General features: G+C 41.7%; 1 protein-coding gene across 5 annotated transcripts in view; it reads right to left on the minus strand.

The window, feature by feature from the left end:
• Prdm10 (PR/SET domain 10) overlaps window positions 1-26,708 on the minus strand; it is a 94,927-nt gene that overhangs the window by 56,256 nt on the left and 11,963 nt on the right. The window contains exons 2-6 of one of the 5 annotated variants that reach the window (XM_048343607.1): window positions 9,628-9,730; window positions 5,906-6,095; window positions 4,668-4,706; window positions 2,344-2,508; window positions 653-712 (exon numbers count right to left, since the gene is read on the minus strand). In XM_048343607.1, the coding sequence (XP_048199564.1) occupies window positions 653-712; window positions 2,344-2,508; window positions 4,668-4,706; window positions 5,906-5,977 (336 nt within the window). In that variant the 5' untranslated portion in view covers window positions 5,978-6,095; window positions 9,628-9,730. Of the gene's footprint in view, window positions 1-652; window positions 713-2,343; window positions 2,509-2,637; window positions 2,904-4,667; window positions 4,707-5,905; window positions 6,096-9,627; window positions 9,873-26,708 lie in introns of those variants that run through there. The other 4 variants (XM_048343609.1, XM_048343608.1, XM_048343610.1 and 1 more) reach the window with 4 other exon arrangements.

Raw genomic sequence — 26,708 nt, forward strand, 5'->3', positions numbered from 1 at the left:
AAAGGGGGGCTGGGGATATGGCCTAGTGGCAAGAGCGCTTGCCTCGTATACATGAGGCCCTGGGTTCAATTCCCCAGCACCACATATACAGAAAATGGCCAGAAGTGGCGCTGTGGCTCAAGCGGCAGAGTGCTAGCCTTGAGCAAAAAGAAGCCAGGGACAATGCTCAGACCCTGAGTTCAAGCCCCAGGACTGGCCAAAAAAAAAAAAAAAAAAAAAAAGAAAAAAGGAAAGGGGAAGGGGATGGAGAAGAGAAAGGGAAGGAACAAGCATCTGAAGCTGGGAGCTGGAAGCGCACACTGGTATCCTAGCTACTCAGTAGGCTGAGATCAGAGGATTGTGGTTTGTGCCACCCCAGGACAGGAAAGTCAGTGAGACTCTTATCTCTAATTAAGCACCAAAAAAAAGCCAGAAAAGGAGCTGTGGCTCAAGTGGTAGAGCACTAGCCTTGGGCACAAATGCTTAGGGACAGTGCCCAGGCCCTGAGTTGAAGTCCCAGGACTGGTATAACAAAACAAAACAAAACAAAACAAAACCTGAGCATTCTGAAATGGAATAGGCAGATAGCAGAGGGACATCCACAGAACTTGACTATTATAGTGTTATCCCCCAACAACAAAAAGCCTGCCCCTTCCCCGGGGCTAGCTCTTACCTGCTGAGCTGTTGCATCCTGCTGGACATAGGCTACCTGGCCTGGGTCTGTAAACAAAGTCTAAACAGGAAAAAAAAAGTCAGAAAAAATATGTATTTATTTATTTGCCAACAGATCTTTAAACAGCTTTCACCTACAGAAAAAAATTATCCTCCTGCTAAGAACCAGATCTTGGAAGAGTTAGCTCACATTATACCTGGTAATCGTTCATTAATAAGGCAGATGGAGGTTGAACCTGGCTAAAGGCTTTCGTTCAGATGACTCAAAAGAGATTGTATAAGCCAACCATGCCAATGGCTAACATTTCCCTATTTTACTCTTAAGCAAAGTCTATCTTGAGGGTGAATGTTATAGATAATTAGAAAGACATGTCATGAAAACATAATAAACTGCCATGAGGAAGAGTACATACATTCACACTGAATACACTCACAAAGAACTATGATAGAGTGAAAAATTGATGGAGATCACAAGCATACCGAAGAATATTATAAACATAAGATTTACTCTTCTTTTGACTATAAACACGTTTCTTAACAGAAGTAGAAAGAACATAAATTAATATCTCATAGTTAATTGAAAACTAATCATCACATATAGACAATAACAACAGGTGAACAAATGCAGCAGTGTCACTCACTAGACACTGTTGAAAATGAACTATACAACTAGTGGGTAAGGATAGAAGTGAAAAACTAGGAGAGAGCATGGGAAAGGGTGACATTGTCCAAAAATAAATGTACTCTTTACCTGACTTATGTAACTGTAACCCCTCTGGACATCACCTTTATAATAACAAAAAATTAAATTTTAAAAAAAAGACAATAAAGGCAACTGTCGGTAACCCACGCCTATAATCCTAGCTATTCAGGAGGCTGAGATCTGAGGACCACAGTTCAAAGCATGCTAGGGCAGGAAACTCCTCCATGAGACTACTGTCTCCAATAGACTACTCAGAAAAAGCTGGAAGTGGCATTGTGGCTCAAGTGGTAGAAAGCTAGCCTTGAGCACAGAGAGACTCAGAGACAGCATCCAAGCCCTGAGTTCAAGGCCCAGGACTGACCCCCCCCCAAAAAAAAAAAGACAACAAGTGGGGTTATAATGCAATAAACTAAAAAGGAAAATCTTCAAAAATATTATAGCCAAAATGAATAATACTGATACATAGTGTGTCTAAACATGAAGGTGGCATAAGGAACTCACCAAAAGCTACTGAATAATAAAGGTATGGGGAACATGGCAAGAGAGAGTAATCTGATTAAAGTACAATATATGCATTATGAAATACCACAGGGAAACCCTTTTGTATAACTAATATACACTAAAAACCACGACAGGAATATGTAACAGACTAGGCTAGAGGGAGGAGGGAGCGTGTACACATTTTACAGTAAACACCTTGGCTCCTGTTCTAGTCCTATAAATCAGAAAGTTATTAATAGATGGTAGGTGATAAACTAGCCAGTCACGGAAGCGAAACGCTGATAGGAGACCAGTGTTCTAATTCCTTAGTGCATTTGACTTAAATGCCAAGTTGCTTATAAGCTCCTTGAGAACGAAAATCTTATCTGGATATTTTCTGTCATCAGCATCTAGCATTAGAACCAGACAAAGAGCAAACAGAAGCAATTGGTGAATGAATGAATGAATGAATGAATGAATGAGCAAATTGAAAACCATCCTTTACGTGCCTGTGCAGCTTCCACAGGATGGATGTATACCAGTGTGTGTTCTGGACCGTCCACTGACGTGTAGGAGGTACCATCTGCCGTGTACACCACCTGCTGTGGTGGACGAACCTGGTCATCAGTGTAGACAATCTGAGCCACAGTTCCAGCATCCGGAACAAAGTGCACCTGGGGTGAGAAAACAGGTGATGTAGCAGCTATCCTCATAAAACAAAAGCAATCTCACAAAGGCACATGGCCAACCAAGCACACTTGAGCTTCTGAAACATCCCCCAGTGGAAGAGAAATGCAATGTACCTTCATTCATTCTGTGCTAGAGACTGGGAGGCAGGATGCAAGGACCTTGTCACTGATTTACTGCTTAACATTAGGCCACTGACTTGAAGGCCTTCCTTCAAATGTCTAACGCAGATAAGCCCTTGGGAGTGATGAGAGGGTGGTTAATTGATCCTAAACAAGTGCAGGCTGGGCGTCGGTGGCTCACATTTATAATCTTAGCTACTCAGGAGGAAGTGATCTAAGGATCATGGTTTGAAGCCAACCAGGACAGGAAAGTCTGTGAGACTCTTTTATCTCCAACAAACTACTCAGAAAAAGCCAGAAGTGGCACTGTGGCTCAAATAGTAGAGCACTAGCCTTAAGTACAAAGAGGCTCATGGACAGCATCCAGACTCTGATTTCAAGCCCCAGGGCTGACCAAAAGGAAAACAAAAAAATCTGTTTTCTGCCAAGTACTGATGGCTCACACTTACAATCCTAACTACTCAGCAATCAGAGATCTGAGGCTCACAGTTCAAAACCAGCACATACAGGTAAGTCTGTGACACTCACTATTACCTCCAATTAACCACCAAAAAGCCAGAAATGGAGGTGTGGCTCAAGTGCACCAGCCTTGAGCAGAAAAGCTAAATGAAAGTGCCAAGATCCTGAGTTCAAGCCCCAGTACCAACATACAAAAAAAAAAATCTGCTTTCTAATGAACTGTCTTGCAGCAGACACATTAAAATGAGGTCATGTTCTTTCTTACAAGTTATTTCATACTCCAAGGACATACAGGAGGCATCTGAGGAAATGTCTGCTGAACCACTAAGTATAACCGAACTCAGCTAGCACATGAAACAGGCAGCCCTAATGAAATCCTTTCAAGAGGTTCTAGACAACTATTGAGGCTGTCACCAAAGTAGATAATTTTGTACCTTTCAACTTAAAAAAACTTAAAGTAAAAAACCAAGTTTTGTCAACTTCTTTCTGAGTGGTTGGCTCAGGAGGACTGCATTTCAGAGGCTGCCGCTTGGCACGTGGCCTAATGCCTGATATGGAAGGCCCAGAAGCAGATGACCAAAGCACCCATTTGGGAAAGAAATAATTTATGTGCTGGTATTGAAGTTAGGCACTTTAGGTTGGAATTCTTATTGATTTGACATTGGACCTTTTTTTTCCCCCCTGGTTGGCAGTCCTGGGGTTTGAACTCCGAGCCTCAACTTGCTGCTCTGGTACATTACCAATAATCCATACCTTCAGCTGAGTTTCCATTTGTTATTTTTAGGATATGGTCACACTTTTCAGGCCTGTGCCTGAGTTGTGGCCTGCTACTTTAGGCTTCCTGTTGTTGCTGGGGTGTCTGGAGGGCCTCTCCATGGAGACAGCGTCTCCCACCCAGACTTTTCTAACCAAGCTGGCCTGGAACCGTGATCTTGGGGTGACAGGGTGCATGCCACTGTGCCCAGGTATAGGTTAAGAAGAGGTTTCAAGAACTTTTCTGACTGGGCTAGTCTCAAACCATGATCCTTCCATCTTTTAGACTCTCACATAGCTAGCCTTAGAGATGTGAGCCAGCCGTGTCTGGCTGGACCTAACCTTTTAAAAGTCAGTTTTCTCCAGTAGGGAATAAAGATTCTGAAAGTGATATAAACTAACTTAATCCCCAGGAAAGGGGGTGGGGTGGGGGAAAGAGCCTAGAGACCAGGTGTAATAATCAAGCACCACAGAAATATAACCAACTTCATTGTAATACTAAACAATTAGTTTAACCTCTACACACATTTGATTTTCCATAAAGTTTATATATTGGGAAAATTAGGCTCAAACATATTTTCAACTTGCATTGTCATTAAGATTATTTTGTAACTTTTATTTATAATTCTATGACTCAAGATTTGGTCATTGACATCAAAGCTTTGAACTAATATCAATACTTAAAAAAAGAAGGGCCAAGGGTATGGCTCAAGTGATAGACTGCTTGCCTAGCATGCAAGAGGTTTAATCCCCAGTAGTTGTTTTTTTTTTTTAATAAAAAATAAAAAAAGGAAGAAAAGAAAAAACATTACCTCAAAAGATGAGACATTCAAGCCTTCCTCACTCAGATTCTGCAAATAAGAGTTTGCAGAATCAGGATTCCTGGCTATGAGCAGAAATGACTAGAAAGAAAAGGTCTCATGGGGCTCCTGATCTCACCTTTCTATTGTCTGGTTACCCACAGATGAGGGTCCTGGTCACAGCATTGTAACCAGATTTTCTTTGTTTTTTTCCTTTTGTTAAATAAGATATACCAAAATACATAACTTCGGGACAGTGGCCTTCAAAGTGGTTTATTTGAAAACCAAAGTAATGTTCTCCATTAATCTCCTATAAACATCTCCAGTACTGTTTATTGTTATTATCATCATCATTATTATTACAATGGGTTTTCATTGTTACACTACTTCTAGCACTGCTTTTTAAAAAGTTTTCAGACCGAAACTTTAAATTCATACCAGATGATCCATTTTACTGTTCATAATATTTATATTGTTTAAATTAAATAAGATATGAATATTTAAATGTTTCAAGGTTAGCTTCCTAATTTTGATAACAGTGCTATGGTGATAGGCTCTAATAAAAAAATTAGATAAAGACTTTACATATATCATCCTAATGTGTAAAAAAATTACATTTTAGTCATATACAAATCACAGCTCCATATGACTATTAACTCATCCTAAAATTCAAATCCATTCCAAAAAGAAAAAAGAAATGATAAGAATCAAAAGAACAGGCAGCTGGTTCTGGGAGCGATTCAAAAAGCAGAGCTCATCTCTGACAGCAGCATTTGAGTAAGAGTCTAACCACCAAAACCGGTGACTCAGAACAGGACAACTCATCCTTAGAGGTTTATATCCTAAATTGAAAAAAAAAAAAGAAAAGGCCACTCACTTTATAAACTACCCTGTACTTTATCACCCATGAAAAAAGACAAAACTATATATTAGATAACATCAAGGAAACCAACAGTTGTTTAGTTTTCAGGACCAATAGCATAAAATAAAACAGAGTCATCAAGTCAATTCTGATAGAAAGCTACAGAGAAGGTGACACCTATGGGTGGTGAATAAGTTCTTCTAACTCAGTGAACCACTGGAGCATTCAAAGTACTAAAACATCTCCTCCTCTTTACATGCAAGTTCTTCACATTGGCTCCCTCCCAACCACTCATTACTATAGAGGAACTATTATTTCTTTAGCTGTCATCAAACCACCCAAGCAAAACACTGCTAAGAAGAACAAGTGGGAAAAGACCACCCTTCACCTGTGTGGTATTCTGCTCATGCTCTGCAGACGTCTGCCACACGTGAGCACTTTCATCCTTGGAATCCATCATCTCCCTGCTGGACAGCTCCAAGTCTGGGGCACCTACTGGAGCAGCACAGTGTAGAGGACAGTCATCTGTCCAGCACACGTGGACTCATGAAGGACAGAATGGTCTCTCTGCACTGTGCCTGTGAAGAGACAGAGAGGGAACCAAAATTTTAAGTAGGTGAATACATTTTAATAAATTATAGCTTCAGCCACAAAAAGAAAAAAAGAAAGAAAGCTCTATTAAAAAGTCAACACATCTGAGCCAAAAGGTAAAAATGGAGAAATTACTCATATAATACAATGAATTACATATTTACTATAGGATATGTGTATCTATGTATATACACTACAAATACAACATAACACTCTTTAAAAACACCAAGGTGGGCTGGGAATGTGGCTTACTGGTAGAGAGTGCTAGCCTAGCATGCATGAAACCCTGGGTTCCTCAGCACCATATAATAGAAGCAGAAAAAGCGGGAAGTGTCGCCGTGGCTCAAGTTGGTAGAGTGCTGGCCTTGAGTAAAAGAAGCTCAGGTACAGTGCCCAGGCCCTGAGTTCAAGCCCCAGGACTGAAAGAGAAAAAACAAAAACCCACTGAAGGCAAGCAGGGCATAGGTGGCTCACTAATGTAATCCTATCTTCTCAGGAGGGGGAGATCTGAGGATCATGGTTCAGAGCCAGCCAGAACAGGAAAGTCTATGAGACTCTCCTCTGCCCCTGGCCCCCAGCATTTCAGTGCATTTTATTTTAAAACAATATAAACCTAATAAAAGAGAAAATGTGGCTGAGTTAAATACAAAATATTTGTAGATCATAAATCCTAACAAGCTAGTTTTTGTGGGTCAGTAGTTTGGGCTACTGCTCAGACCCAGCAGGAGCAACCTTGAGGAAAGTGCTGTTAGATACATGTATCTAATATGTATCGACTGTGAGTATCACATATGTACTGTGAGAAGGTTCATGGCCTGCCTCAAGCTCACTTTGTTTAGGCCTTCTTTTATTAGCTGACATTAGTTATACAGGGGATTTCACTGTTCCATTTCCACATGCTTACAATACTAGGAGACTCATCTCTGCTAAACCAAAAAAGCTGGAAGTGGAGCTGTGGCTCAAGTGGTTGAGCACTAGCCTTGAGCAAAATGAAGGTGAGGGATGACATAAGCCCTGAATTCAAGCCCCAGGACTGGCACCATTAAAAAAAAGAAAAAGCAAAAAAAACACTGAAGGTATGCTGGAGGCATGGCTCAAGTGGTGGAGCACCTGTCCAGCATAAACAAGGCCACAAGTTTGATAACTGGTAAAGGGGCAGGAGGAGGGAAGGAAGAAGTACAGGGAACTCTGAGGTAATTTGAGTTCATGAGCCTCCCACAGGTTAAATGCAACCAAATGGTAGTTCTCATTGCTGTGTAGCCCAAGATCTTTTCTGGTCCACACTTTATGTAACCACTACTCAAAATGAACCAGAGTAACAAAAGTGACAAGAAGAAAATGGCAGGTGGAGAGAGCTACAATTTGGTAAATATAACTATAAACTTCATTTCCTGGTACAAGTCCCCCTAACTAACCAAATAAACTTTTACTAAACATCAAAATGTATGAAATCTACACTTCAAAACCATATTTCTGGAAGTAGAGCACTAGCCCTTGATCTGGCAAAAGCTAAGCAAAAGTTGGAACCCTACTGTCTGAAAAAACAAAATACAACTTATTCCTTTCCAAAATAGACTGTTTGGGGTCATGATCTTCTCTTTTGATAGAGATGATAAAATACTAAGGATTTGTTTGATATTTGGGCTGATCTGGGACTTGAAGTCATGGCCTGGGTGCTGTCCCTTAGCTTCCCTCCCTCACCCCCTTATTTTTTGGTGACAGTTCAACTTGAACAATGCTTGTCACATCCACCAACAGCTGATTAAATAAACAAATGGGGAATGACAGAACTTTCTGGAAAAATGGTAATACTGTGTTTCTTAAATCTGGATCGGGGAAATGCTTCTACAGAGAATGTATGTGTTAAAGTCATCAGCCAAGTGCTGGTAGCTTACACCTGCAATCCTAACTAGCTACTAAGCATCTAAGGATCATGGTTCAAAGCCAGCCCAAACAGAAAAGTTGAGACTCTTGTCTCTAATTAGCCACCAAAAAGCCAGAAGGGGAACTGTAACTCAAGTGATAGAGGACTAGCCTTGAGTAAAAAAATTCAGGGACAGTGTCCAGGCCCTGAGTTCAAGCCCCAGGACCAACACCACCAAAAACAAAACAAAACAAAAAGTCATCAGATAAGCATGTGCACCTGCAATTCCAGCACTCAAAGGTCGAGACAGGAGGACCATGAGTTCGAGGCTAGCTTCCATAACAGGATGATCTCAGAAAACACACTCATCAATCAAAACATGTCAATTGTATCATAAAAATCATGCCCGAATAAAATTGATAATTAGAAAAATGCCTCCTTTATAAGAGAAGTATTATTTTAAACATAGCTAAAAAGGTACTCAGGGTAAAGTTCATATAAGATATAAATTATATCTCAACAAAGCAGCTATTTTTTTTTTTTGGTTGGTCGTAGGGCTTGAACTGTGGGCCTGGACACTATCCCTGAGTTCTTTTGCTAAAGGCTAGTGCTCTACCACTCTGAGCCACAGTACCACTTCTGGTTTTCTGATGGTTAACTGGAGATAAAGAGTCTCATGAACTTTCCTGCCCAAGATGTCTTTGAACCTCAATCCTCAGTTCTCAGACTCCTGAGTAATTAGAATTACAGGCATGAGCTACCATTCTGGCTAAAAGTGCTATTTAAAAAGAAATAAAAGGGGGCTGGGAATTTGGCCTAGTGGCAAGAGTGCTTGCCTCGTATACATGAAGCCCTAGGTTCTATTCCTCAGCACCACATATATAGAAAACAGCCAGAAGTGGCGCTGTGGCTCAAGCGGCAGAGTGCTAACTTTGAGCAAAAGGAAGCCAGGGACAGTGCTCAGGCCCTGAGTTCAAGGGCCAGGACTGGCAACAAAAAAAAGAAAGAAAGAAAGTAAAGTAAAGAAAAAGGGAGAAAGAGGGAGGGAGAGAGGGAGAGGGGGAGGGAGAGAGGGAGAGAGAGAGAGGGAGAGGGGGAGGGAGAGGGAGAGAGGGAGGGGGAGGGAGGGAGAGAGGGGGAGGGAGGGAGGGGGAGGGAGGTAGGGAGGGGGAGGGAGGGGGAGGGAGGGAGGGAGGGGGAGGGAGGGAGGGAGGGAGGGGGAGGGAGGGGAAGGGAGGGAGGGAGATCAGGAAATAAATATTATTAATAGACAAAGATCCATATGAAGAGAACCACAAAATTAAACAAAAAGATATAAGGTTTAGTAACTATAAAATCAGAACATACTTTCCATATAAGGAAAACTAAGAACATTTTCTCATAACCACAGTGATATGCTCAAAACTAGGAACATAACATAACACACTGAAATAGCAGTATTACTTCACTTATAGATCTTGTTCAGATTTTGTCACTTGTCTAATTAATATCTTTGACAGCCAAAGAGACACTTCCTTCTGGCCCTGGTCCTATCTGGTGTTGTACAAAGGGCATTCAGTTGCCATGTCCCCTCAGTGTCCCTCACTTCAACAGTATACTGGCTCCTTCTTAACCTTCTGTGTCCTTCATATGTGTGAAACGCACACGCCACTTACCTTCCAGAATGTTCTTTGATCTCAGCTGTCTCGTGTTTCTTCATGGTGAGATGCAAGACATAATTTTTAGCAGAAATACCACAAAAGACATATTAAGCCCTTCCTGTAAAGAAATTTGAGAATTTTTTTTCCATCTTGGTTTCCTGATTGCCCAAATAATCAAGTACACTACACATGATCAGCCCTAAGTTCAAACCCCAGTATCCAAAAAAAAAAAAAAAATTCACTATATCGGAAACAGAAATTAAGTCAGGCGCTGGCGGCTCACACCTGTCCTGTAATCCTAGCTACTCAGGAGGCTGAGAACTGAGGATGGAGGTTCAAAGCCAGCCCGGGCAGGAAAGTCCACCTTGAGACTCTCATCTTCAATTAACCACCAGAAAAATGGAAGTAGAACTGTGGGTCAAAGTGGAAGAGCACCAGCATTGAGCAAAAGAGCTCAGGGACAGAGCCCAGGCCCTGAGTTCAAGCCCCAGGACTGACAGAAAGCAAGCAAGCAAGAAGAGAGAGGGAGAGAGGGAGGGAAGAGGAAAGAGGGAGGGAGGGAGGGAGAGAGGGAGAAAGGGAGAAAGGGAGGGAGGGAGGGAGGGAGAGAGAGACAGAGACAGAGACAGAGACAGAGACAGAGAGAGAGAGAGAGAGAGGAGGGAGGGAGGGAAGCAGGCAGACCAAGTGGCATAGTGGCACACAGGGCAGAAAGGCTGGCTTGAGTCTAGGGGTTCAAGGCCTGCCTGAGGAACAGAGCCAGCCCTGTCTCAAAAAGAAAAAGAAAAAAAGATCCTTGCCTTTTCAACACTTTCAGTCTACTTATATATTTTTTGCTAAACAATGTTACATAGTAAGAAATATGACTTTTAAAATCCAATTAGTGGGCTGGGGATATGGCCTAGTGGCAAGAGTGCCTGCCTCATATACATGAGGCCCTGGGTTCGATTCCCCAGCACCACATATACAGAAAATGGCCAGAAGTGGCGCTGTGGCTCAAGTGGCAGAGTGCTAGCCTTGAGCAAAAAAGAAGCCAGGGACAGTGCTCAGGCCCTGAGTCCAAGCCCCAGGACTGGTCAAAAAAAAAATTTTTTTTTTTTAAATCCAATTAGTCTGCGTACTGAACTCCAAATCTACCATATCCTCAGTAGTTGTGATGTCAAGAGCCATGCACTCTCATAATAATATTACAATTATTAAATTGTTGGGACTTTAATTATAAAAGTATTTAATAAGTTTAATATTATAATAATGGCAATAATTATATCATAATGTGATAATATATAATCATTATTTAGATAAATATTAGACGTTATTTAGGGATAATTATGTTATTATTGTTGAAATTATAATGATTTCCCCTGCCCAGTTGGAGGAATTAACAATCTGTATGGTTTTGTCAAGTTGGTGATGCACTTCCCACTTTAACACTGTTGAAGAAGGACAGCTTGCACCTTAGTGATGTCCTGCAGCCCTCACTATCCAGGTACAGTCAGTATGCAGGCTCGCTGCTGTTCATTAGAAGGTCTGGCTTCCCTTCAACTGAAACAAGTGCATTGTTGGCATGGCACACACTGAGGCTAATTGCCATTTTAAGTACGAAAGAGACTACACTATAATCTGAAAGGCATGGAAACAGAAATGTGGCTCAAATTTGACTTGGAACCAAGAATGCATCATTAGAATAAAAGCTTGAATAAGCAGAAGCCTGCCTAATGTGCTACTGTTAATTGAGGTGTGTGGACAAGAATGGCCTACCGTGGACCAGGGAAGAACATCCCAGAATAACACATGCAGAACAAGTGTCAGATGATCAGAGTAGATTCCTGGACACCCTGGTGTGCCCTCGTTTAAGAGATGCCAAATCAGTACAACCACTTTGGAGAACAGTATGGAGGTTTCTCAAAAAGCTCAATATAGATCTACCCTATGACCCAGCCATACCACTCCTAGGCATCTATCCTAAACAGCAAGTCCCAAGATATCAAAAAGACATTTGTACTTCCATGTTTATTGTGGCACAATTCACAATAGCCCAAATATGGAAACAACCCAGATGCCCCTCCACAGATCAATGGATCCAAAAAATATGGTACCTATACACAATGGAATACTACATAGCGATTAGGAATGGTGAAATATTGTTATTTGCAGGGAAATGGTCAGAACTTAAACAAATAATGTTGAGCGAGACAAGCCTAGAACACAGAAAACAAAGGGGCATGATCTCCCTGATATATGACTGTTAAGAAAGGGAGACGGAAAGACAGTAGAAATCAGGTCTGTGAAACCAAAAACTGCTTGTCAAATGGTATTTTCCCACAGAATTGGGGCAGCGACCCAACAGTATGTAACTAAAACCAAACAACTACTCAACATATAAAGGTCAAAAATTGACCTCTCAGTGGAATACAATAGCTCAAAAGCTATGTATGTACGTTCATATAAGACTACTGTCGACATATTGTCTAATATCGACATTACATTTAAAGCCCTAGGCGAATTTTCTTGGGCTTGGCCACGTGGCTACTGTATATGTTCTTGGTACATTGTGTATTGTATATATGTCTACCTGACCTAGAGAAGGGAAGGAAAAACAGGGCGTAAGATATCACAAGAAGGGCTGGGGATATGGCCTAATGGCAAGAGTGCCTGCCTCATATACATGAGGCCCTGGGTTTGATTCCCCAGCACCACATATACAGAAAATGGCCAGAAGTGGCGCTGTGGCTCAAGTGGCAGAGTGCTAGCCTTGAGCAAAAAAGAAGCCAGGGACAGTGCTCAGGCCCAGAGTCCAAGCCCCAGGACTGGCCAAAAAAAAAAAAAAAAAAAAAGATATCACAAGAAATGTACACACTGCCTGACTATGTAACTGTACCCATTTTACACAACACCTTGTCAAAAAAATTTGTGTTCAATTAATAATTAACTTTTTTAAAAAAGAGAGATGCCAAATCCCTCACCCTCTTGATAGCACAGAAAATGATCCTGGATGGGAAATCATCGATGCCACAAACACTGGAAGGATACTAAAGAGTCAAACTCTTTTGTTTGTTTTGGGTTTTTTTGCCAGTCCTGGGGCTTGAACTCCGGGCCTGAGCACTGTCCCTGGGTTCTTTTTGCTCAAGGCTAGCACTCTGCCACTTGAGCCACAGCACCAATTCCGGCTTTTTCTATATATGTGGTGCTGAGGAATCAAACCCAGGGCTTCATGTATACGAGGAGAGCACTCTACCACTAGGCCATATTCCCAGCCCCAAGAGTCAAACTCTTAGAAGAAAGTGTGGGAGTGTCTTCATCACTTTATTTCACCCACACGTATGCAGCATGACATGATAAGAATCTGTCTCAATATCCAAGAGCTCTGACTATATAACAGAATGGGGTGGGGCTCCATGGCAAAGAACATGCTTATTAGCACGCAAGAGGCTATGGGTGCATCTCCAGCACCACCATCACAACCACAAAAAGCATGCAACAAAACTTCTAAGTGGTACCAGCTATCTATTAGGTAGAGATTGAGAGATGTGTGGTGAGAGGCCTGTGGATGGGGGCAGGGAGAAATACCCCACAATGACAAACAAGCCAGCATGACTGTGATTTCCCACCACCACCACCTACAAAGAGGCATATAGAGGAGGATCTCAGTCCAAGGACAGCCCAGGCCAAAACATGAGGCTCTTTCTGAAAAATAACTACAACAACGAAGGTCTAGGGGCATGGCTCAAGTGCCAGAACACTTGCCTAGCAAGTGTGAGGCCCTGAGCTCAGACTCCAAAACCACAAAGAGCAAAGAACACCAATCACATCTGTAGGACCAGGTGAGCACCTGGGGATAAAGGTGAGTAAAACCTGCTCCACCAGCCACCTAGCAAAGCAAACACCAGCACAGCAAGAACACAAGTGACCTTCTACCTAAAAGTTAATGAGACCTGAAAGGCTTACATTCAGGATATAAAACTTGGAAAGCCCTGTTTTCTTTATAGTACTGGAGATGGAACCCAGGGCCTTGTATATACTAACCAAGTGACTATATTCTACCACTGACTATATTCCCAACCCCTTGCCTTTTTTCCTGGTTTTTTTTTTTTTTAATTGTTATTATAGGGCTGGGAATATGGCCTAGTGAGAGCTTACCTCGTATACATGAAGCCCTGGGTTCGATCCCTCAGCACCTCACATATATATAGAAAAAGCCAGAAGGGGTGCTGTGGCTCAAGTGGTAGAGTGCTAGCCTTGAGCAAAAAGAAGCCAGGGACGGTGCTCAGGCCCTGAGTTCAAGGGCCAGAACTGGCAAAAAAAAAAAAAAAAAAAGTTATTATAAAGGTAATATACAGAAGGGTTACAGTTACATAAATCAGGTAAAGAATTCCTTCCTTTCTTCCTTCCTTCCTTCTGTCCTTCCTTCCTTTCTTCTTTCCTTTCTTTTCATGTCCTGGGGCTTGAATTCTGAGCCTGGGCAAGAGTACACTGCTTTTGGACAATGTCACTCTTTCCCTTGCCCTCTCCAGTTTTGCCTCCCATCCACACCCACAAATTGTATAGTTCATTTTCAACATTGTGTCTAGCAAGTATCACTGAGGCATTTGTTCATGCTCTGTCCCTCCATTTCTGTGCCTCCCCTAACCCTCCCCAAGATAAATAAATGAACAAACAAGACAAAAAGAAAAGAAAAACAGCAACAATGGGGGAAAAAAACCTCTTGTTTCCATTTCCTGGAGTTCATTTTGATAAATATTATATCATATATTCAGATGTATATAGGCATTGTGCCTTTGTCTAAATCTCCCACTTTTAAAAATCTTTGTTGAGGGGTTAGGGATATGGCCTAGTGACAAGAGTGCCTGCTTCATATACATGAGGCCCTGGGTTCGATTCCCCAGCACCACATATACAGAAAATGGCCAGAAGTGGCACTGTGACTCAAGTGGCAGAGTGCTAGCCTTGAGCAAAAAGAAGCCAGGGACAGTGCTCAGGCCCTGAGTCCAAGCCCCAGGACTGGCCAAAAAAAAAAAAAAAAACTTGGTTGAACTCCTTCATGAAAACTTAATTTATCTGCTTTCTGGTTTCTCTGAAGCCTTCCATTCCTCAGGCATATTTACCCTAGTTAAAATCATCTAGATGTGTATTTACTAAAATTAAAAATACATTTACTTTAGACTTAGCCCCAACCTCTAACTTGCAGGCTTCCAGTTGCCCATTAGCTAGAGTCAGAGTGGTACAATAGATGGGCATGTGCTCAAGCAGATGGAAACACTTTAGGCTAACCAGACAGAGACAGCAGTTGATTCCATTACCTTCTTAACTTTTGCCTTGTCTGGCCTCAAACCTCCATCCTTCTGATCTCCACCTCTCAAGTAGCTGAGATTACAGGTGTGAGCCACTACACCCAGCAAGAAGTAGCTTTCAAATTTATTGTTGCACCCCTTAGTCAAGTAGCTGTTATCAGCTGTTCAGACTGGAGCACCAGTTTAATATTCTATACTGTCACACATTTGCTGAACGTGCATCTTCTTTGTGTTGGATTGTGTATTAAATTATAGTATTGTAAAGAAAAAAAAAGAAAAGGAGAGAAGGAAGGGGTATGAGGGAGAGAAGAAAAAGGGGAGGAGAGAAGGTAAAAGGAAAAAAAAAAGAAAGGGGGCTGGGGATATAGCCTAGTGGCAAGAGTGCCTGCCTCGGATACATGAGGCCCTAGGTTCGATTCCCCAGCACCACATATACAGAAAACGGCCAGAAGCAGCGCTGTGGCTCAAGTGGCAGAGTGCTAGCCTTGAGCGGGAAGAAGCCAGGGACAGTGCTCAGGCCCTGAGTCCAAGGCCCAGGACTGGCCAAAAAAAAAAAAAAAAAAAGAAAGGGAAGGAAGGGAAGGAGGAGGGGAGTAAAAGAGATTAAGCCAAGCCTGGTGCCAGTGGCTCATGCCTGTAATCATAGCTATTCAGGAAGCTGAGCTCTGAGGACTGAAGTTCAAAGCCAGCCTAGGAAAGACAGTTTGGAGAACTTAACCATCCAAAAGTCAGAAGTAGAGCTGTGGCTCAGGTGGCGGACTGCTAGACCTAAGGAAAAAAAAAAAAAAACCCACAGTGACAGTGCCGGGGCCCTGAGTTCAAGCCCCAAGATTGGCAAAAACAAACAAACAAACAAATAATTAATGAAGCCAACAAGCTTTTAACAAATAAAATCATTTGCTTCTGTTTTTTTTTTACTTAAACCATGGTGAAATTGGAATATTTCTCTATAAACATAGAAACCTAATAAAGAATAAAGAAACAACAATAGTAGAGTGGTTCGCTGTTCCCACTGAGGTCGTTCACACTTAACAATAGTTAGAAATGCTTACAATAAAGCCAAAAATCTCTCTAAATAATAAAATTCCATGCTACTGAGTATGCAGACAATGATAAACCAACTTTATAGCAAGTAGCACTTAATTTTAGGAGTCTGAGTTACCTGTTTAAACCCAAAATCCAACTACACAATACATCCTAAAGAAATGTTCCTGGTTTGTTTCTGGTCATCATCAAGAAAGCTAGTGTACAACCAGAGAGGGTTGAACTGAAGTTTGAAAACAAATGAACAAAGGCTGGGTGTGGCAGTTCATGTCTCTAACCCCAGCTACTCCAGAAGCAGAAATTAGTAGGATCTTGGTTCAAGGTCAGACCTTGATACCCCCCCCCCAATTTTTTTCAACCAATAAGTGGAACACAGTGGCATATGGGACCCTATTTGAAAAATAACTAAGTCAAAAAGGGACTGGAGGCATGGTTCAAGTGGTAGAGCACCTGTCTATCAAATGTGAGACCCTGAGTTCAAACCCCAGTATCATGGGGGAGTAGAGGGGAGGGAGGACAAACACGGATTGAGAAAAAAAAGATGACAAAAGCAAAATAAGGTGAAGCCCATCAGGTATGTCTCAGGGGTGCCCTACCTGTCCCCCACCCTACATCATGAGCCCTTTTGCCCTTCGACAAGCAATATGTCCTCCTCCTTTCCTTGTGCACCAGGAACTCTGAGGATGATCAGCTAAAGGTTTTCATCTATGAAAGAAGGTTCTCTTTTCCAGTCAGGAACTTCATGCCTCAGAAGAGAATACGAGCAAATCTTCCTTCATGTTAACCCAGGAAATGAAGACTTTCTCCCCACTAGTTCAAATGCAAACTTTTCATGTGCCAAAAAATAAAATGAACCCTCCCACCCCATTTGATCATCTATTCCTGATGCATCAGGATCCATCAAAGGGCCCTCACCATTCCCTCCAGAAAAGAAAGGCCCAGGCAAAGAGGGGTGTTGGAGGTCTGAGCCTGAAAATCCTTGAGAGCTCAAAAGGACTCGGTATGAGTTCTAAGAAATGACAAACCTTGATGTTTTGCCTTTTCCTTTTGCAGAAAGAACAGCTGGTTGGCTGGTAAATGTGAAGGCCATTTCAAAGAGAAATCTGTCAGGGGCTGTCCTCTAGTCTACTCTCACAAAACACTGGGAAGAAACCTCATTGCCTCAGTGGATACCAAGCCTACAGAAAAAGTGCATGAACCAGACCAGAAGCAGCGGAGCTGGAACATGTTCACAAAATTAATCCCAGTGGCTCACAGGACAGAACCTCCAAACACAGAGGCCTCCTGGGGCCTTCTCCCAGAGTACCTACCATCTTCCCCTTCCTGCCTGTCTACCTGCTCTCTGGCCAGCACAGAGGCTGATCTGCAGTCTCTGAGACTATAAGGCTGTGTTGGCTCCACAGTGTGGCCTTCCAGAATTGAGCTTAGAATTTCAGTGTGTCTTACAGGTCCTCCTCCAAAGAATGTCTTTTGACCAGCATGGCTTGCTCAGTGACGACCTAAGGGGAGTATCTAGCAAGGAACTAGGGGTTCACTTTGTTACTTCTAGGGTACTGGCCTCTGCATTCTGACTTTTTGGCAGCTAGAATGTCTCAAATTTCTTTTTTTTTTGTAATTTATTTATTAAACACAAATTTTTTGACAAGGTATTGTGCAAAAAGGGTACAGTTACATAGTAGGGCAGTGTATACATTTCTTGTGATATTTTACACCCTGTTTTTCTTTCCCTTCCCTAGGTCAGGTCAAATTTCTTAAGCTAGGAGAAATTGCCTAAAACCCTGGAGGCTCAGTATCTCTCAGCAGTCCTTCTGATCTGCACCCCAAAGAGCAGAAAACACCCTACTGTGAAAAAGCAGGTACAAAGGCCTAGGCTTATTTCCTACACAGCCCCTCTCTCCAGGATCTGATAAATGTCCGTTGCTTGGCAGGAAACTTAAGGCAATCTCGAGAACATCCTCCCTCTCCAAGTCTCCCCTTTAATATTCTATAGAACTTTTATTATCACTTAAGAAGGAAGAGGGAGCCTGGCACCAGTGGCCCCCACCCATAATCTTAGCTACTCAGGAGGCTGCGATCTGAGAATTGCCATTCAAAGCACCTCATGCAGAAAAATCTGTGAGACTCTTATCACCAATTTACCAGCAAAAAGCTGGAAGTGGAGGTATGGCTCAAGTGGTAGAGCAGAGAAAGCTATAAAGGACAGCACCTAAGCCCTGAATTCAAGCCCTAGAGTACCTGCACCAGAATAAATAAATAAATAAATAAGCGTAGGGGCCTAGAGATCTAGCTCTGAGGTATATGCTTGCCATGCACAGTGAGGCTCTGGGTTCAATCCTCAACATCACAACAAGAAAAAAAGTACAGGGTAACCTAGCACACTGGTGGCTCATGCCTGTAAAACTTAGCTTCTCAAGAAGCTAAGATCTGAGGATCACAGTTCAAAGCCAGGAAAATGACACTCCAATTAACCACCAGAAAAGAGGAAGTGGAGCTGTGGCTTGAAGTAGTAGAGTGCTAATCTTGAGGGGAAAAAAAAAAACTCAGTGACAGCACCCAGGCCCTGAGTTCAAGTCCCAGGACCCACCAACAAAAAAGGCAGGATGGGAAAGGGAAGGGAAGGAAAAGGAAAGAAATGGGAGGAATGAGAAGGGAGATCTATATTTGGTTGCAATCTCTCTTCCCCTACTGAGTGCACTGCTTGAGATGCCACCTCACCTGACTTGATGTGGGAGTACTCTAAGAACCCCTTAGAGTAGAGGCTAACATTAGAGACTGACCATTAATGATCCTGGGTAAGGTACTGTAGCCTCCCCCTGCCTTAGGAACGTAATTTGTTACTTAACAAAAACACTTTCTGGATGAATTCTCATAAATTAAAAATGTATTGTCATTAAAAATAATTGCATGCAACTACTACCATGGTGAAGAGACTGTGTATATATCAATGTTTATAAATGAGCTTTAATGAGCTGGAAAGAAAATAAACACCATGGAGGGGAAGTAAATTATAGATGACATAAGGGAACTTGAACTCACAATAATTGTACAACTAACTGCTCAGGGATCTGGGGCTCAAAATCAGGGTTGTGTGTGTGTATGCTAATCCTAGGTCCTAAACTCAGAGCCTAGTGCTGTCCCTGAGCTTTTTGCTCAAGGCTAGTACTATACCACTTCAACCACAGCCCCATTTCCAGCTGTCTCATGGCTAACTGGAGATGAGAGCATCACAGACTTTCCTGCCCAGGCTGGCTTTGATCCAGACTCCTCAGATCTCAGCCTCCTGAGTCGCTAGGATTAATTACAGACATGGGTCACCAGAGCCCAGCCAAAATCAGGTCTTGTAAAGAGACAGAATACACTGGAAACCTAATATGGAATTAAAAGTGATGATTTGGGAAGTTGAAGTCTTACAGGTGTATATCCTCATGGGTAACTATACCATTTGTGAATAGTCTCAGGCTTGTGATAGTCTCAGACCAATACTGTCCACAGTTCCACCCCCACAGTCCACAGGCATGCTCACACTAGCTAAAAGCTTGCTTGAGTTAGCATATGGGAGCCTTTGGTGGGGTGGTTCCTGGACTGAAATCTGCCTCTTCACCTAGTAGCTACAACCTGCTTAGCTAACAGGAAGAAGCAGAGACCCAGGATGACAAGGAGAATGGCTGGGAATCATACATACAGTCTGTCCTTGCCCAGCTGCCCTTGAAAGCCCTTACATAATCCCCTGTGCAATGACAAGCCCTCCCAGCAGCCTGCTCCTGACAAAAGTGCCTCCTCCCTCAGCTCTAGTGTGTACCGGTCAGGGGCATGTGACTCTGCTTAACTTCCTTGTCTAGAAAGCAGTCCTGTACATATCCCTATGGTAAGACTGAGAAATAATAAATTTAGTGAAATTGGGAAATAAGGACTGTGGTATTGCTCAGTAAAAAAATAGGTATTTACCAGGCACAAGGATTCAATCTTCTTGTACCAAAAATAAAGTCAATTAATCAATCAATTCTTCTACAAAACTATAGAAAGTATTTAATGCCATACCTAACACATAGGAAACACTCAAAAATGTATTGTTGCTGAGCACCAGTGGCTCACACCTATAATCCTAGCTATTCAGAGATGTGAGGATTCAGGTTCCAAGCCAGCTTAAGCAGAAGTCTGTGAGACTCTTATCTCCAAATAACCACCATAAAACAGACGTGGAACTGTGGCTCAAGTGGTAGAGTGGCCCTGAGTGAAATAGCTCAGGGACAGTGCCAAGACTCTGAGTTCAAGCCACAGTACCAACACACACACACACACACACACACACACACACACACACACACACACACACACACACACACACACTGAGAGAGAGAAAGAGAGAGAGAGAGAGATAAAGCCCTATTGCTGTGGTATTAATAAAATAAATGTCCTAGCAATTTGTGTTTATTACTAGAGTTAAAAAAATGAGGATAACCACAAGAAAATAAGTATCTCTTCTGTAGACAAATATACTTGAAATTCTAATCATGCAAGTTATACAATGTAACTAGTAGGATTGTCTCCACTAGTAGGATTGTCCAGCTAAGGAAATTAGATCATATTGTAATTACATCATTAGAAATGTAGCACAGTGGTAGAGGGTTTCATACTAGCATATGTGAGGCACTGGGTTCAAAAGCACATAAAAAAAAATTAAGCATGGGGGGCTGGGAATATGGCCTAGTGGCAAGAGTGCTTGACTCGTATACATGAAACCCTGGGTTCGATTCCCCAGCACCACACATATAGAAAACAGCCAGAAGTGGCACTGTGGTAGAGTGCTAGCCTTGAGCAAAAAGAAGCCAAGGACAGTGCTCAGGCCTTGAGTTCAAGCCCCGGGACTGGCAAAAAACGAAAAAAAAAATTTTTAAATAAGCATAGGATTCAAGCTGTAGATTAAAACACTACTCTAGGGAAAAGAAAGAAAAATGAGGGTGTAAGATATCACAAGAAATGACAAGAAATGTATTCACTGTCTTATTATGTAACTGTACCCTCTTTACACAACACCTTGTCATTAAACTTTTTAAAAAAAACATTACTCTATATTTCTTTTTATCATTTGAAGAGCTTCAAACATGACCATATGTAAATATTTCATACTAAATATACCACACAAAATTGCCTTTGCTAAGGACATTCTGATGTCTTGTCACTGGGTTGCTCAATTGTTGGGTTTTTGGGGGGTTTTTTTGCTTTGCTTGTCTGTGATGTTAGGGATTAAACCTAGGGCCTCCCCAAAACTAGGCAAGTACTCTACCTCTGAACCACATCCCCAGACCACATTCTAGTTTCTAGTGTGTTCAGTTTATAGAATGTTTTCACTTTTTCGGTTTCATTCAAAATTCAGATAAATCATCAGCTAACTAGAAGTAGTAGCCAGAACATGGAGGAATTGAAATGTTCACAAACTGCTTCTGAGAAGCTACAAAAAAGTAGGGGAGAAAAAGTACTATAGGCACTTTGGAAAACAGTCTGATGCATCCTCAAAAGACTAAACCAAAAGATCCAGGAATGAAGAGGTAATGTACAAGGAAAGAACCTTGAATGCAGTATGTTAAGTGAAAGAAGCTACTGAATATTCCATTTATATGAAATATGAATAACAGGAAAATCAATAAAAGTCAAAATAAGACTTACAGTTGCCTGGAGCTTGGGAAGCAATGGTGACAGCTAAGCATTATCTGATTTCTTTGAGGGATTATGAAAATGTTAAAAAATTGTGGTGACAGCAACAGTTGCAAAATTGTGACTACATGAAAGTCAATGAATGAAATACATTGAGTTGTATAGAAGGTAAGTTTATACATCTATAAATACATATATTACATTTTTTAATTTTTTTGCAGTGGTGTGGATAGAACCCAGTGCCACATACATGCCAGGCAAGTGCTGTACTACTAAGCTACATCTCTAGCCCAAAGCTATTCTTCAAAAAGGATGGAAGTTTAAATTAATGTAATCTTTCTAGGAAGTAATCTGGGCATAAACATTAGAGAGACAGACAGAGAGAGCTAGTAGTTTTTTTCCCAGAGAAAATATGAGGCATTTTTGGAGGGAGGGAAGAGGTCCCTTGTGACATGAACTTAGGGCCTGGCTTGTGGCCAGGCAGGTACTCTACCACTTGATGGACCAGTGCCCATCAGCCTACTTGAAGGCATTTCTGATTAGCTTCTTGAGAAAGTTTCAGAGCCAAAACAAACAAACAAACAAAAAAAGCAATTGAGGTGCTCAGGGATTAGTAACTGTGAAATGAAAAGCCCCAGGTGAAAGATGAAGAATTTAAACATCATCCATCTGGTCTACCTACAGTTTAAAAAGTTCCTGAACCAGTTTTACCAGAATCCAGTAGGAAGCTAGTGAAAAGACAAGATTCCAAGGCCTCAACCCTCAAAGATTCTGATGCAATCAACTCCTTTCACCCAAAAAGAAGGGCTGCAATCTGCTTGTAAAGCTCTTAAGTGATCCAGTGCCAGCCAGATCTAGCTAACTCCTGTACCACAGGAAAAGAAACTAGTGATCACTCTAGAATGAGGGATAAATTGCAATGATGTCAAAACGGAAAGTGGGGCTGTTGCTCGAGGTGGCTCAGGGACAGCACCCAACATTTTACTAGTTAAGTGGAGATAATAGTGTCTTTTCTGTCTGGGCTAACTTCAAAATTCCAACCTCTAATCTCAACCTCCTGAATAATTAGAATTACAGGTATGAGCCACAGGCACTCAGCAGAAGATTGTTTATTTATTAGTAAACAAAAACAGTGAGAATCCATGCACCTTCCTTTAAAAAATGAAACTCAGCAGCTTAGCTAATATACTGGTGTGGTTTTTTTTATGTCTCAGAATTCTGAAAAAAGCTGGGTGTCAGTGGTTCAACCCTATAATCCTAGCTAATCAGGAGGCTGAGATCTGAGCATCAAGGTTCTTTTTTTTTTTTTTTTTTTTTTTTTGGCCAGTCCTGGGGCTTGTACTCAGGGCCTGAGCACTGTCCCTGGCTTCTTTTTGCTCAAGGCTAGCACTCTGCCACTTGAGCCACAGTGCCACTTCTGGCTGTTTTCTGTATATATGTGGTGCTGAGGAATTGAACTCAGGGCCTCATGTATACGAGGCAAACACTCTTGCCACTAGGCCATATCCCCAACCCCAGCATCAAGGTTCTAAGCCAACCAGAGCATGAAAGTTCATGAAACTCTTATCTCCAAAAAATTGGGAAGTGGAGATGTGGCTCAAGTAAAAAAAAAAAAAAAAAACTCAGGGCAGTGCCTAAGCCCCAGGACAGGCAAAAAAGAAAAGAAATAAGGAAGGAAGGATGGATAGAAGGAGGGAGGGGGAGGGAGATCTGAAAACGTTGGAGTAGGATGAATTTAATGTTCTTTGCCAACCAAATAACCAAATTCCATCTGGACTTTACCTTGCAGCTTCCTCTTCCCACATTACCATCTAATGGTAAATGTGTAGCACCTGGGTAGTGTGCACCTATCAAAACATCTGAAATGTACTTGAAATACAAATATGAATTCATGGAGGGTACTTGAGGACAGAAGGATGACTGCAAGTGACTCATGGAATAATATTGAGCATCCATGGCTTCCATCTTTTGTCATCTTCCAGATTACAAAAATGCAAGCACATTCCCTCCAGCCTCCTTCTGTATACCACCTTTTGTTTTCTTTTGGTGGTAGTCAAGATATGAAGTCAGAGCCTTAAATTGATAGGCCACTGCTCTATCACTGCTCTATCACTTGCCCAGGCTGGCTTCAAAGTGCAGTCATCAGATCTCAGCCTCCTGAGTAGCTGATCACAGGCACCCAGCTTGAGCAAATATTTTACTAACAAGATGTGTTTAAATGACACATTAAGGGCATTAGTTAACATTATAAACAGGGGCTGGGGATATGGCCTAGTGGCAAGAGAGCTTGCCTCGTATACATGAGGCCCTGGGTTCAATTCCCCAGCACCACATATACAGAAAATGGCCAGAAGTGGCGCTGTGGCTCAAGTGGCAGAGTGCTAGCCTTGAGCAAAAGGAAGCCAGGGACAGTGCTCAGGCCCTGAGTTCAAGGCCCAGGACTGGCCAAAAAAAAAAATTATAAACATTCTATCTTGGGTTAGAGTTCATTGGATTCTTACCACATAGCCAAAGCAAATCAAACCTCTAGCCAGGCGCTGGTGGCTCACACCTGTAATCCCAGCTACTCAGGAGGCTGAGGTCTGAGGAGTACAGTTCAAAACAGGCCTGGGCAATGAAGTCTGCACCACTCCAATTAACCACCAGAAAAACCTGAAGTGGTGCTTCAAAGTGGTAGAGCACTATAGCCTTGAGCAAAAAGAGCTGACAGATTACATCAAAGCCCTAAATTCAAGCCTCACCAATGACAAAAAGAAAAAGGAAACAAGCCAGGGGGCTAGTGCCTCATGCCTGTAATCCTAGCTACTCAGGAAGCTGAGATCTGAGGATCAGAGTTCAAAGCCAGTCTGGGCAGGCAAGTCCATGAGACTCAAGGAGACTCAAGGACAGTGCCTAGACCCTGAGTTCAAGCCCCACAACCGACAAAGTAGAATGAAAAAAGAAAATTAAAGCTCTACCTTGGACTGAACATGTGTTCTGTGCACATGAGGTCATGTGTCCAATTCCCAGCATTGCAAAGCAAATAAACCAAAACCTATACTTCACTGGCATATATTTAAGAGTATTAATCTACTAAATTTCAACATCCTCCACTTTAATAGGCTACAGTACACCAGCAATCTTTGCCTAGGATTCAGACTTGTCTTTAAGTGCTTTCTTCATGTGGAGCAGTGGAAAAGTCATGAACATGAAAATAAGAAAGGTCTTATTCTTATTTTTCCAGCACTAGGGATTAAAGACGTATGAGGCAAGCATTCTACCCCTATACACTCTTACTCTCTCTCTCTCTCTCTCTCTCACTAGCCTTTTTGTTTGTAGTTTCTTTCTGAGATAAGAGACTGGCTAACTGCCTAGGCTGGTCTCAAACTTATGATACTCCTACCTCCCCACCTCCAAGTAGCTGGGATTATATAGAATTACACTACTATGCCTCCAAGATTTTCATTATATTGACAACCTAACTCCCAGGTTCATTGTTAACATAAAGTAGGATGTTTGTTTCAGTACAGTACAATAGTATAGAGTGTACTGAAATGTTAATTATATGTTAAAGTGTGACTATCATAGGCTAAGTATGACATCACATAGTCATTTTAGCCAGAAATGTTTATTTCCATTACTAAATAACGAATTTGAAGATAAATATATCTTGACTGTAGGCATGAGTTTTCCTTTACTTGATATATTTCACCACAAAATATATTTCAACTCCAAACTGATAGAATTGAAAAACTATGTGACTAGCATTTTCTTCCCCCTGCCCCACACACACAAAGACAAAATCAGACACTTGGGTTTTGAAATAGCAGGGTTCTGAAACACTTAGCTGAACCATTTCATTCAGGTATAGCCTACAAGTTGGACTTCTTTGCAAATGCACTGGGAGTCCAATGAGATCATAAAATCAAAATTCCTTAACAGATGCAGCTCTTTATTTTAAAATCAGCATAATCATAGTTGATCTGATTCAAAATAGATACTGCAGAAAGACAATGTTACTTAGGTAAACAACTAGTGGAAGAGTAATAATTACAGCTGTTGCCATTTACTGAGCACCTATCAGATGCCAGGCACTGTGAGATACCCTTTAAATACTGGCTTTCATTGAAAAAAACAAAAATCTTCACCATAGCCAAAAATGGTTACTTGTCCAAGATCAGAGCACTAAGTAGGGGTTTAACCCCAGACTACTGTTACCACAGAGCTTGAACCCTTTTTCCCTTTGCCATGACAGCTTTTATTCTAGGCAAAGCTGCCAGGACCCCAACAGAATTTTGGACCTGCTGCTGTCTCCTTGGTTTCCCACCAGATGATGCAAGCCAGAGGCTAGACTTCATCTCAAGGGAACTAAAGGAGATTGTAATTTACTCAACCCACAAACAGCTTTAATTGAGCAAATTGCTCAACCACCAGAGACTTGGATAACTACAAAGCCATACTGAAGAGTTTCCATTGTAACAACTTCCAACAATAATTTTAAAAAAAACAAACACAAGATTTATCAAATACCTCTCCTGCATATAGGAGGATTGTTTTAGGATCTGAAGAACACATTAGGTGGAAGATCCTATTAAAATATTCAGCAGGGAAAAAATACTCAGCAGAGAGGGAAAGATGTAATTTATTCACGGTTGTTTTAGAAAAGTCTGTTTAGAACCCATTTATATAGAATATAGCAGCTCTCAACTATTGAATTGATTCATATCATGAAACAATAATGCCAAATGCATTTTTTCATATGTCTGCAATTCTCTAATAGCAGAATTGTGAGATTAGGAAGTTGATACATTTTTCATTTTTTTCTTAAATTTTATTTTGTTAGTTTTGATGCTTGTGGTGGGACATGAACTCAAGGGCTGCACCCAACTCAAAGCTAACACTCTAACACTTGAGCCATACCTCTACTTTCGGCTTTTTGCTGGCTAATTGGAGATAAGAGTCTCATATACTTTTCTACCCAGGCTAGCCTTGAACTATGATTCTTATATCTCAGCCTCCTGAGTAGCCAAGATTATAAACATGAGGCACTGGCACCCAGTTTCACTTCCTTTTTTTTTTTTTTTTGCCAGTCCCGGGCCTTGGACTCAGGGCCTGAGCACTGTCCCTGGCTTC

Source organism: Perognathus longimembris, chromosome 3 (assembly GCF_023159225.1).
Source record: "Perognathus longimembris pacificus isolate PPM17 chromosome 3, ASM2315922v1, whole genome shotgun sequence".
In the NCBI taxonomy this organism is placed as follows: Eukaryota; Metazoa; Chordata; class Mammalia; order Rodentia; family Heteromyidae; genus Perognathus; species Perognathus longimembris.